Source organism: Ovis canadensis, chromosome 3, assembly GCF_042477335.2.
Source record: "Ovis canadensis isolate MfBH-ARS-UI-01 breed Bighorn chromosome 3, ARS-UI_OviCan_v2, whole genome shotgun sequence".
In the NCBI taxonomy this organism is placed as follows: Eukaryota; Metazoa; Chordata; class Mammalia; order Artiodactyla; family Bovidae; genus Ovis; species Ovis canadensis.
In genome coordinates this window covers 8,708,130-8,720,700 of record NC_091247.1, presented here as the reverse complement: position 1 = coordinate 8,720,700, position 12,571 = coordinate 8,708,130, and the positions used below count along the sequence as shown (strand labels likewise).

The 12,571-nt window shown below is 51.7% G+C and overlaps 1 protein-coding gene across 5 annotated transcripts in view; it reads left to right on the top strand.

Moving 5' to 3' along the window:
* Positions 1 to 25: 25 nt before the first annotated feature.
* Positions 26 to 12,571, top strand: part of LRSAM1 (leucine rich repeat and sterile alpha motif containing 1) — a 34,399-nt gene continuing 21,853 nt past the window's right edge. Inside the window, exons 1-11 of one of the 5 annotated variants that reach the window (XM_069582352.1) lie at positions 26 to 109; positions 421 to 656; positions 2,225 to 2,328; positions 2,839 to 2,895; positions 3,379 to 3,423; positions 4,628 to 4,705; positions 5,730 to 5,798; positions 6,887 to 6,971; positions 7,992 to 8,113; positions 8,956 to 9,046; positions 11,332 to 11,462. In XM_069582352.1, the coding sequence (XP_069438453.1) occupies positions 2,257 to 2,328; positions 2,839 to 2,895; positions 3,379 to 3,423; positions 4,628 to 4,705; positions 5,730 to 5,798; positions 6,887 to 6,971; positions 7,992 to 8,113; positions 8,956 to 9,046; positions 11,332 to 11,462 (750 nt within the window). In that variant the 5' untranslated portion in view covers positions 26 to 109; positions 421 to 656; positions 2,225 to 2,256. The remainder of the gene's footprint in view (positions 110 to 420; positions 657 to 2,224; positions 2,329 to 2,838; positions 2,896 to 3,378; positions 3,424 to 4,627; positions 4,706 to 5,729; positions 5,799 to 6,886; positions 6,972 to 7,991; positions 8,114 to 8,955; positions 9,047 to 11,331; positions 11,463 to 12,571) is intronic. The other 4 variants (XM_069582351.1, XM_069582353.1, XM_069582355.1 and 1 more) reach the window with 4 other exon arrangements.

The following is a 12,571-nucleotide window of genomic DNA, read 5'->3' as shown; positions in this document are numbered from 1 at the left end:
GACTGTCGCGAGAACTGCCGTCTCCGCCCAACCTTCCAGCGACGCCCTTGCCGCCATATTGCTTGTGGGCAGGCACCTGAGGCTAGCGGCTGGAGAACCCGGCACCGCGGTGAGCTGTGGCTAGGGGGTCTGAAGGGGGGTTCGGGGCAGTTGTCCCTGAGAAGGCAGACAACAGAGGACTGCTCCCGAGATCCTTGGCCCCGCTGTTCCCCATTCTCCCTTAACCTGAGGGTCACCCCATAGTCCCAGTCACCCAATCCCAGAGCCCCGCCCCTCTCCTAAGGTCCGCGTCGCATTCCGAGACCTCTCGGCCACAGCGATCTCGGACCACCTTCTAACTCCTTCGTGATGTATGCATTTTAGCTATTAGAACAGTTTTGTTAAGAGTCTAAATCCGGTCCAACTCTTAACTCTTTTAAGATTCTGCGGTCTTCAGTCTCAGACTTCGTCATCCTGGTCTGCATGACTTTCTGAGATTCTGAATTTCGATCCCCAGTTCCTTCGTTTGGAGGAGACCAGACTCTGCTCCGCAGGGGACGTGCAGTGCCCAGTGGCCTGCCACCCCACGTCCATGACCAAGCCCTGCGAGTGATCGGCCTGCCTTCAGGTCCACCCGAGGGAACAACCATCGGGGACCTGTTTATCTGCACAGAAAGGTTGGGCACTGCCCACTCCAGGCTGGGGAGGATGGGTGTGGCTCTTCCTATCTAGGCTGGACGTCAGGGAGGAGATAGATGAGGAATGGACATCAGGGAGCAGATAGGGAAGAGCTGATCTAGGAGGGATGGAAGAGAGGTGGCCATTGGGGAGCAGAAGGATAAGAGCTGGTCATTAAGGAGAGATGGCGGAGGGCTGGTCTTAAATTATTCCCCATCCCTGCAGACAGGTGGGGCGACAAGAGGGGCCCGAGCCAGCTCTGCAGGCTAGGCCAGCTCCCCAGACAGCCCACACCTCTGTCGGCAGAGACCTGTGATCTCTGCCCCTCCCCTGAGGAGGAGGCATATGTCTTCTTCAACTGCATCTCCACCCTGGCCCCTCTCTGCCTGGCTCTTTCTACTGTCCTAGGCCCTGAATAAATGTTTGTTAGATGTGTGGTGGTATGTGATTAACACTGTGCCAGGTACTGTGTTATGGGCTTTACAAATATGGAAATCACTGGCTCCAAATAGAACCAGGTGTTGGGAACATTATATTACTCACACTTTACAGAAGAGAAAACTGAGGCTCAGAGAGGTGAGCCAAGGGGACATGGCTGGTGGGTGGCCGAGCTGGGATTCAAAAACAGTTAAACGAGCAAAATCATCCCAGTGTCCATGCTATTAACCATAAGCTTCTGTGTATGAGTGCATCCTGACCCACTGATGTTCCATATCAAGTGCTGACATTTTCTGATACCGGGCAGGCAGTGAGTTCAGGACAGTGTGTACTGGGTGTGTGCTAAGTTACTGAAGCACCAAGGAGTTGGGCAAACACCACGGGATCAGGACTTGAAAGAGCAGAGGTTCCAGACTACAGGTTTGGACTACAGTCTAGCTGTATAACCAGATAGCTGAACTTGATGAGCATCAATTTTGTTACTATAAAGAGGGCAGTGGTGAGAATCAAATGGGATTGTAATAACTGGGAGAGTGGCAAATTACCTGAGAATTGCTTTTGAATTTTTATTTATTGATAATTCAGAAACGCCTTTGGTTACGATGTAGTTGAGTTCCCCAGGACCAAGGAGAGCGCTGGCTAAACCCATGTGGCGTTTGGTGGTTTCCTGAGGCCACTCTGATAGTGTTTCAGGGGTTAGAAGTGATTCAACAGCCAAGGCTGTTAGAGTCCTCAAAAAGCCTCCTTGAAGAGGACCTGAGGAAACGTCTCCAGATCAACCCCCTTGTCTAACGTGGAGGAGAGATGGGGGCCCTGAACGGGGAATGGGTATGTCAGGGGCTCACAGTGGGTCAGGGGCAAATGTGGGCTCAAAGCCAGGTCACCTGGCTTGCTGTTGTGCTTTTCCACATCCTGCTGCTGCTTGTTTAGTCAACAAAGAACAAATGGTATTGAGCACCTGCTGTGCCAGGCTCGGGGCACAGATGGATGGTCACGATGGACATGGCCCTGCCCTCAAGGAGCATATAATCCAGCAGATGAGCTCCGTGCTCTTGTTACTGTACTTTGTCCAGGGTGTTGGGGGGCTGTGACAGATGCCCCAGGGCCTCACCCCTCTCCTCCACCCTAGTGTGGTGAAGATCGCTCTAGGAAAAAGGAAGGATGCCACTCTTCTTCCGGAAGCGGAAACCCAGCGAGGAGGCTCGGAAACGCCTGGAGTACCAGATGTGTCTGGTGAGGGAAATGGGTTTCCTCCAAGTCTATGCCCATCTCCACCTCCGCCCCAGGCAGCAGGGCTCCACGCTGCACTTCCCCTCTGCAGACTGACCACGCTTGGTGTGACTTGTTCACACTCTTCCCTGCCGGACCTCAAGCCCAGTTAAAGCCAGGATCATTGGTGCACCTTCAGAATGGACTAGTTGAACCAGGAGGGTGTCTGCGATTCTTTGAAGCCATTAATCCTATGTTTCTTTGCCTGATTTGTCCACCCTGGAAGGATGTTTTGCTCGAACCCTTTTCTTTTTCTTTCTTCTTCTTTTTAAAACGATTTATTTGCCTGCACTGGGTCTCAGTTGTGGCACGCTGCCTCTTTTAGTTGTGGCATGTGGGATTTGGTTCCCTGACCAGGGATTGAACCCTGGCCCCCTGAATTGGGAGTGCGGTGTCTTAACCACTGGACTACCAGTAAAGTCCTGGAAACTGCCCCCACCCCTGGCTTTTTTTTAAAATTCTTTTTTTCCCTAGGCAAAAGAAGCTGGAGCAGATGACATTCTTGACATCTCTAAATGTGAACTCTCCGAGGTAAAGTGGGGGTGGTTGGTGTTCTGCTTGTGAAGTTTTATCTGCTCTCTTTCTTGGCTCTGCTGTCCCTGGGATAGATGTGGACTGAGACTTTTAAGAGGCCAGAAGCTCTAGTCAAGAGATGTTTCCTTAGCTTTTGTTCTTGTGAGAGAAAACTGAGATGATCTTTTGGCCTCAGCATGGTCTTCAAGAGTCACAGAGTCCAGAAAATGAGCCCACAGATTCCTGAGGCCTTGGGAGAGCCTGGGATTCTCTGTAGGACATCAGAGATCTGTCTTTTGCCCCTTGGAGTTCATGATGGGGATGGGGTGGGTAGTTGGGGAAGTCACTGACAGCTGATTGGAAGGGCTGACCACCCAGTGCGGCTTCCTCCCAGCCTTCCCAAGGCTTAGACTTACTCACTTCCTGCCCCTTCTTCCTGCCATTCGACAGGTTAAACACTGGCAGGAGGGGAGGCACTGATTCTTCTTTATCTTATCTTAGATTCCATTTGGGGCTTTTGCAACATGTAAAGTTCTGCAGAAGAAGGTGAGACGGATCTACATTTTCAGAAAAGTATTCATGGCATGTTTGCTTGTTTGAAATCAGGTGGGGATCCTGGCCTAGACATCCCTCTTCTCTCTGAATGGCACACTTTCCACCTGCAGCAGGCGTCCTCACAGGGGAGCAGGCCCTGGCATCAGGCAGCTCTGGCTGGGCCCCTCCTGAATTGGGCAACTTCCTTACACTCTTACATCTCAGTTTCTCCATCTGTGAAAGGAAGACATCCATCGTTCTCCACTCGCAGAGCTACTGTGAGAATTAAATGAGTGACAGGAAGGTAGAGATAAAGATGTAAATGGCCTGAGTAGAGTGCCTGCCACATAGTGGACACTGAATAACCACATTGTTATTAATAGTAAAAATCACACTCATTTCATTCTGGTCAATTAGGGAAGGTTAAGAGTGGAATGAATGATTTTTCAGAAAGGCATTGCAGCTTTGTATGCAGGTAGGTAATAGTATTCTAAATGAAGTGTCTAAGAGCAAGTAGGTAAAATGTGTTCTATGCCAACAGAGGAGTGAGCTTGACATTGAAAGTATCCATGTAAGGGCCAACGCCTAACAAAAATAGTAGCATGTGACTCTGATTGAGCGTCTGATCATGTCCCAGCCCTGGACTGAGTGCTTTCTGTCTCTTAGCGTTAGCAGCCCTCAGAGGCAGGAATTTATCATTCTGTTTTCCACCAGGGGCTTCCCTGGTAGCTCAGTGCTAGAGAATCCACCTGCTAATGCGGGGTTCGATCCATGGGTCAAGAAAGTCCCCTGGAGAAGGAAATGGCAACCCACCCCAATATTTTTTCCCGGAGAATCCTGTGGACAGAAGAGCCTAGTGGGCTACAATCCATGGGGTCACAAAGAGTCAGACACAACTGAGAGACTAGACAACAACGACATTTTCCACAGATGCTGTTGAAGCTGAGGGACGTTAAGGTCGGGACAGCTGCATGGGGATCGCTTCTCGGGATGGAAGGAAGAATTAGACCTCTGAGGTCCCTTTCAGTCTTGAGATTCCAGAGTTTACGGTCATCTGGTTTTCCTGTGTTTGGAGACGTCGCTTGTGATGTCTACAGGAGAGAGCGCTGGGCCAGGCTGACCACTGGTGCCCAGTGCCGTGCCAGCTGCCCCACCTCCAACCTCCCTCCCTGCAGCTCTCCTTCAGCCTAACATGCCGAAACTCTTTCCCACGCAGGTGTTGATCGTCCACACGAATCTGCTCACCTCCCTGCTCCCTAAATCCTGCAGCCTCCTGAGTCTCGCCACCATCAAGGTACTGGGGCCCTGCTCCCAGGGGGCAGCCAGCATGCCCCTCCCGTCACGTCTCAGCTGTCAGAGTTTATGCCAGACGTGCCTCATGTCATCGGGACTCTGGGCGTGATCAGCATGGTTTATCAGGTGCCTCCTCTGGGCCTGTGTGCGGTGAGGTTGCAGAGAACCAGCCGCAAGCCCCGCCCTCAGGGAGCTTACCCGCTAGGTGGAAAGGCAAACCGTAAACTCGTGGAAAGGCAAAGTGGCAGAGAACAGGGAGACCAATGGGCCCAGACAGGAAGCAAGAGGAAGCAAGTCAGTGCGTGGAAGCGCGGTGAGCTGAGTGACTCCCTCCTGACAGCTCCCCCAGGACAGAGGCTGGGACATGGTCACAGTGGACGGGAGGCAGGACCCCCGGGCTGTTCCCCATAAACTTGAGCTGTGACCGAGGGTATGCACGCGGCAGTGTAGAGACTGGCAGTGGAGGCATCAAAGTGATTTTTATAGCCAATGCTGGTGTGTGGGGACTAGGGGTAGTTCTTACTTCTCTTTATTGTTCTGGTCTAACACGCTTTATTTTTATAAGCGGGAGAAAGATAACATTAAAAAGCTTTCATATTCGTGTGTATTTATATTTCATCTATATGTATTTTATATGTATACATATATGTATCTCCTACCCCATTTTGCTCATTTTCGTTGTTAAAAATATTAGCAAATACAGTTAAAACATAATTTCACACTCTAGAGAACTGCTATCAATATTTTATTGCATATTTCGTAGTCTTTTACTATGCAAATATATATCTAGACCATGAGGAGTTTTCAACATGAATATGTACACATACTGGATAGATAAGAATGAAATGGTATAATACTTACAAAAACAAAAGATGGAGTGGTCCTTTAGTTGGGGAGGAAGGGGTTGGTACTCTTGAACACCAGAGGCCCGGGGGCACCCCCACCACACCGTCTCCCTGGAGCCTGAAATCGCTGGGCCTTTCTCAGTCGGGACTTCGGGTGTTCCACTTGTCTCCCTTCCACAGGTTCTGGATCTTCATGATAACCAGCTGACAGCCCTTCCTGACGACATAGGGCAGCTGACAGCCCTGCAGGTATGGCTGCAGGAGACACAACCCACCTTTGACCCCCTAAGTAAGAAACTGCAGCCGCACAGACCCAGAATGTTCTGGTCATGCTCCAGCCAGGGCTTGGGTGCCGCTGGCTCCTCTGCCTTTACTATTGAGGTGCCCAGGGGTGGTGCCAGCCTTGCAGTCTGGGCTGTGGGCATCTCTCCACCGAATTTTTGGCATGCACGTTGGGATTGCATCATTAGCTCCCACAACTTTACAGAAAAAGAGCGCCCAGCGAGTCCACCATTTCCAAGTGGTGAATCCAGCTCTCCGGCTCAGTGTCTCGCTTCTGCTTCTTGTCAGTGGCAGCCCCTGCATTTATTGAGCGCCCGCTGCATGCCAGCACCGAGCTAAGCATTTCACTTGCGTCGTCAACTAATTGCTCACAGCCCCTCTGAACACATGTCAGCATCATCCCCAGTTCACAGAGGAGGACAGCCCGTCCTTTTTCACACACGTGTTTTGTATAACTGGTGCCGTCACTCTTCTGTAACTTTGGGATGCCTGATGAGAATAACTTACAGCCATCCTTGGGTTCATCGAACACTCATCTGCCACATTGTTTTTAACGTGCGTGCCTTCCCATCGTATCTGTTTATTCTTAATGGTTACTTTATGTGTCATCCTGTCGGCCTCGCTCACCTCACGGTGCCACCAGTCAGCCCAGGTTTCAATCCTGGCTCCACCAGCTGCTGGCTCCACAGCTTTGGGCAGGTCCCATTGCCTGGATGCAGCTCAGCTTCCTTCTGTTCACTCTGGGATAACAAAGCTTCATCACGTGCCCCCTCACCTGATCCCCTTATTATCAGGTGTTTGTGGTCAGTATAAATGGTACAGCCTCAGCAAGAACCAGGTTCAAAGTCTAGCATTGCCTTTGGACACCGGACCTCACCACTCCGAGCCTCAGTCTTCTCATCTCTCGGATGGGATCGTGACAGTTGGTGTCTTCCTCACAGGGCTGTCGGGAGATAAAGATGTGGGTGTGGTGCCCGGGTGACGCCTGGCCAGAAGCAGGGTAGGCATTACTGTCTGCGTGTGTGCCTTCTCTTGCCATTCTCCCTCTCTCTTAGGTCTTGAACGTGGAAAGGAATCAACTGACCTGTCTCCCACGTTCCATTGGGAACCTGATCCAGCTCCAGACCCTCAATGTGAAAGGTAGGGGGCCAGGAAGCCCTGTCCACATGACCCTCGGTCTACTCTGAGCTGACCCAGCTAGTGTCCCCAGGGTGCCTGTCCTGGGACCCATTGAGCAGGAGAGCAGCCAGCCCCCAGGCGTCACTCAAACTGTCGGACCTCCTCTGCGGTCAGTGTGACTCCATGGTAACCAGACAGAGCTTCTGGAGGGTTCCTGCAGCTCCTCCCGGGTGGGACCTTACAGGGAGGAGAGGTCTTACAGGGAGGTTGGTGCTTAGAACCATGGGCGATGGACGGTGAGAGTGTGGACTGACTGGGTGAGAGCCATTCTTAGTATCCCTTCCCACCCAGTGAGGAGCGAGCGCTTCCACACTCGGGGGTGCCACAAGTGTGTGTGAGAGAGGAAAGAGGTCTTAGCCCCAATTTACAGATGAGGAAAACGAGGCTCAGGGAGCCGTGACTTGCTCAAGACCAGCCAGTGCAGTAGTGACCGAGCCGGGATTCTAACACGTGCCTCCCTGCACCCCCAGCTCGCTCCTTTCTGCTTTTCCTTCAGTTCTGTCTGCACAGGGTGCCATAGTTTACCCATTTGTAACATGTAAATAATGATGAACATAAGAGCACCCAGTTTACTAATCGCTTTCTGTGATTAGTAATTAGTGATTACAGTTTACTAATCACTAACCACTCACATGGGTACATCATGTGATAGGCCCTATGCTGAGTACCTTTTCATATGCATCATCTCTTTGAATCCCTCAGTATTCCTATAAGGCCAAATAGTGTGGGCACCCCCATTTTACTTATGTGGAAACTGGTCCAGAGAGGTCAAGTCAGTTTTCCAGAGTCTCTCAGCTCATAAGTGGTGGAGCAGGGACTTGAACCTGTGTCGTTGAAACTCCACCGCTTTTCCTCATGGAGCCGGGGTATACCCCAGGCTCCGAGGGAGGCACCCACCTCCACCTAGTCCTGGCAGGTGTCAGGCCGGAAGCTCGTGAAGGGGCTGTGGGGTGCTGAGCTGTGCCACTGGGACCCCTCCAGACAACAGGCTGAAGGAGCTGCCAGACACGCTGGGGGAGCTTCGGAGCCTGCGCACTCTGGACATCAGTGAGAATGAGATTCAGAGGCTGCCTCGGATGCTGGCGCACATCCGAACCCTAGAGGTAGGTGGGCCATGCTCTCACCTGGGGGCCTGCCTGGCCTGCCCTCCGCTCCCCTCCCACGTTCCTGGAGGCCTGCCCTGGTCACAGGATATGGGGGTCATGGAGATCTCAAGGTCCTTGGGCTCACAGAGAACAGTGTGAATGACGAATTAGGTGACTTGCTGTCATAATAGGGGCAGCAAAGCATATTCCTAGTAGAGTGAAAAGCTCATGCTGAATCCTGATGGGTTCATTAAGAAAGACACGGTGTCTGAGCCAGACCTTGAAAGAGGAGAAAGCCCTGGAGAAGTCGATAGGGGTCATGGGAGCGTTCCAGGTGGAGGCACAGTCGGGGAAAGGCAGGAGGCGGGAAAGCCCAGGACGTGTTAAGGGAGGAGCAGGGGAGCCGATGTGGTTGGAAGCCGCAGTGGCTGGAGGGCACTGGCGGGGAGGGAGCAGCCTCAGCTCAGAGCTGCAGAAACCATGATCGTCAGAGCTGGGGGTGGAGGGCAGGGCGGTCCAGGGACACTGTGCTGTCCTAATAAAGCGCCCCAGGCTGGGGCCTTAAGACTTCTGCAGGCCGGAAGTCCAAGATCGAGGTCTTGGTGGGGTTGGTTCTTCTAAGGCCTTCCTCTCCTTGGCTTCTGGATGGCTGTCTTCTCCCTGTGTCCTCCCATCCTCCTCCTTGGAATGTGTCTGAGTCCTGATTGCCTCATCTTTTAAGGACACCAGTTCATGCTGGACTAGAGCCCAGACTGGTGACTTTGTTTTGAACTTGATTACCTCTTTAAAGATCTTATGTCTTGATTGTGTTGAGCGGTGAAGTGAACGACAGATAAAGAGGGGTCTCCTTGTGTCTGCAGACCCTGAGCCTCGATGCATTGTCCATGGTCTACCCCCCGCAGGAGGTGTGTGGCGCTGGCACTGAGGCCATTCAGCAGTTCCTCTGCAAAGGTAAAGCCAGGCAGCCCACCTCCTTCACTGAGCGAGCACAGACCATGGCCCCTGGGGCTGCTCTGTGCCAGCGAGGCAGCTGAGGGTCCCTGCCTGCCCAGAGCTCTGCAGATCTGGCAGGAGAAGCAGGGAAAGATGACTGTCACGTGAGGAAGTATGATGGCTCACATGGTAAAGAATCCTCCTGCAGTGCGGGAGACCTGGATTGGATCCCTGGGTTGGGAAGATCCCCTGGAGGAGGGCATGGCAACCCACTCCAGTATTCTTGCCTGGAGAACCCCATGGGCAAAGGAGCCTGGCGGGCTACACTCCATGGGGTCGCAAAGAGTCAGACACGACTGAGCGATTAAGCACAGCACAGCATAGCAGGTATAAACGTGTATGTAAAATTTTTGGTTTTGCTGTCTTAGAAACATTTAAAAACACCCACAGAAGATGTTGCACCAGGTGATTCTGTGCCCTACCTTTCTCACTTAAGAACAGGTCCCGGGCCTTTCCTGTCCCATGACATGTGGCTCTGTTGTAAACTGCTGCAGAGTATTCCTAGTGGAACCACTGGAAGTTATTTCCCATTTGCTCCTGGAACAAACGCTTTAGCCCACACTTGTCTGGCTTGTTGGGAGCATCCCCTGTAGGGAAGCAGGGTTGGCTCTGTATGGCCTCTGAAGAGGCTCCGTCGGTTTGCATTCCATGAGGAGTATCTGAGAGGATTCTTCTTCCCCACAGCCTCGCTAACAATTGGTGAGATCTTTAAAAGTCTTCTAATCTGATGGATTATTAAAAAGCAAAGACATTACTTTGCTGACAAAGGTCCGTCTAGTCATAGCTGTGGTTTTTCCAGTGGTCATGTATGGATGTGAGAGTTGGACTATAAAGAAAGCTTGAGCACCGAAGAACTGATGCTTTTGAACGGTGGTGTTGGAGAAGATTCTTGAGAGTCCAACCAGTCCATCCTAAAGGAAACATCAGTCCTGAATGTTCATTGGAAGGACTGATGCTGAAGCTGAAGCTCCAATACTTTGGCCACCTGATGTGAAGAACTGACTCATTGGAAAAGACCCTGATGCTGGGGAAGACTGAAGGCGGGAGGAGAAGGGGACGACAGAGGATGAGATGGTTGGATGGCATCACTGACTCAATGGATGTGAGTTTGAACAAGCTCCAGGAGTTGGTGATGGACAGGGAAGCCTGACGTGCTACAGTCCACGGGGTCGCAAAAAGTCAGACACAACTAAGCGATTGAACTGAACTGACCTGAACCTGATGGGTAAACAAGAGGAAGAGGGTGACAGAGGATGAGACGGTTGGATGGCATCAGTGACTCAGTGGACGTGAGTTTGAGCAAGCTCCGGGCAACGGTGAAGGAGAGGGAAGCCTGGTGTGCTGTAGTCCATGGGGTCACAAAGAGCTGGACACGACTTAGTGACTGAACAACAACATTATTATTTTAATGTCATTTCCTTGAATATTAGAATACTTTTTCACATGTTTACTGTCCACTTTTAGTATTTCTTGTGAATTGCCTATTTATATCCTTTGGTAGGGGAAAAAGGATGATGTTGACTACATTAAAATCTAACCTTTACCTCAAAAGGATACTATCATCAAAGTTAAAAAAGACAGGCTCCCTGGGTGGTGCTAATGGTAAAGAATCTGCCTGCCAATGCAGGAGACGCAAGAGACCCTGGTTTGATCCTTGACTTGAGAAGATGCCCCAGAGGAGTAAATGGCAACCGCCTCCAGTATTCTTGCCTGGGAAAATCCCATGGACAGAGGAGTCTGGCAGCCTACAGTCCATGGGGTTGCAAAGAGGCAGACATGACTGAGCACACACACAACAAAATGAAAAAGTTGAAAAGATAAGTTACCGCCTGGAAGAAGACAGCTGCAACATATGTTATAGACCCAAGGTTATTAACCATCATATGTAAAGAGCACTTATAAATCAGCAAGAATAAGGCCAAATGGGGAAAGTGTATGAATCTTTTCAAATATACAGGAGGCAGCTACCCAGGAAATTGTGGATAAAGCTGAGTCTTAAACCCAGGCTTCTCTATGAAGCTCAGGCATTTTTCATCTCATTCTCACGTGGATGGTAAAGAGGCAAGGGGCGGGAAGATTTATTCACTCAGCTGATGCTTATTGAGTGCTTGCCACATTTAAGGCCCAGGCGTTAGGCCTCTGAGCAGTGGCAGGAGGGCCAGCATCGGAGGGGAGCAGTGGACTGCTCTGGGTTGCAAGGCGGTCTCCTTCCCTCCTGGTCAGCCTGTGTCCATCTCTCGCAGAGTCGGGGCTGGAGTACTACCCCCCTTCTCAATACCTGCTGCCGGTCCTGGAGCAGGATGGGGCTGAGAACTCCCTGGACAGCCCCGACGGGCCCACGGACAGACTCTGCAGGGAGGAGGAGGAGTGGCAGGTAAGGCGCACCACCTGCTGGCGTGTGGGGTGGGCAGCAGGAAGGGCGAGGGTCGGGGTGTGTGTGCGAGGGCTGTGCACACGCAGGGGCATTCAGAGCTTTGGCCCCCAGATTGCTCCATCAAACTAGGATTTACCTCCCTTCAAACAGACATGCAGGGGGTTCCCTGGTGGTATTGTTGTTTAGTCGCTAAGTCATGTCCAACTCTTTGCAACTCCATGGACTGTGTAGCCCACCAGGCTCCTCTGCCCATGGGATTTTTCAGGCAAGAATACTGGAGTGGGTTGCCATTTCCTTCTCCAAGGGATCTTCTCGACCCAGGGATCAAACCCTTGTCTCCTGCTTTGGCAGGCAGATTCTTTCTTTTCTCTGGTGGCCTCGTGGGTAGGATTTCGGGCTTTCAGTACCGAGACCCAGGTTCCATCCCTGGTTGGGGAGCTGAGATCCCAGAAGCTGAGTGACTCAGCCAAGCAGATACATGTAGAAGTTTTCACAAGGCCTCCTAGGCGCACTAGCTCATTTGCCACTAGCTAGCTTTGCCACATTTAAGGCCCAGGCGTTAGGCCTCTGAGCAGTGGCAGGAGGGCCACCATCAGAGGGGGGCAGTGGACTGCTCTGGGTCCTCGCCACACTAGCTCGCCAGCACCAGCTTCATCCTACTCCTCTCTGTCCCTGAATGTCTAGGGTGTTTGAATAGGGGGTTCCCTCTGCTGGATTCTCCACTCCCGTTTGCTCCAGTCTCATCCTTCAGTTCCCAGCTGAAACATCACATTTTCTGAGAAGCTTTCCACAACGCAGCAGCCTAGGTCAGATCTATGGAAGTTCTCAGAGCGCCCTGTGCATTTCCTGGGAGAACTGAACTTGTTCTTTCCTGTGTTGCTGAACTTGGGTTCAGCTGCTCATGACTCAAGAATCCAACACTGAAAGACAAGTGTTGGGTGAAAGGAAGGATAGCTTTACTGGGGAAGCTAGTTATCCTGGGGGAGAAGCTGGATGCATGTCCCCAGGAACCAACTTCCGACTATGGGTCAGGGGCAAAGGGTTCTTAAAGCAGGGGTGTCAGGGGTGTGGAGGCAGAGGAGGGGGCCGCGTGTGGAGCATCATCTTGA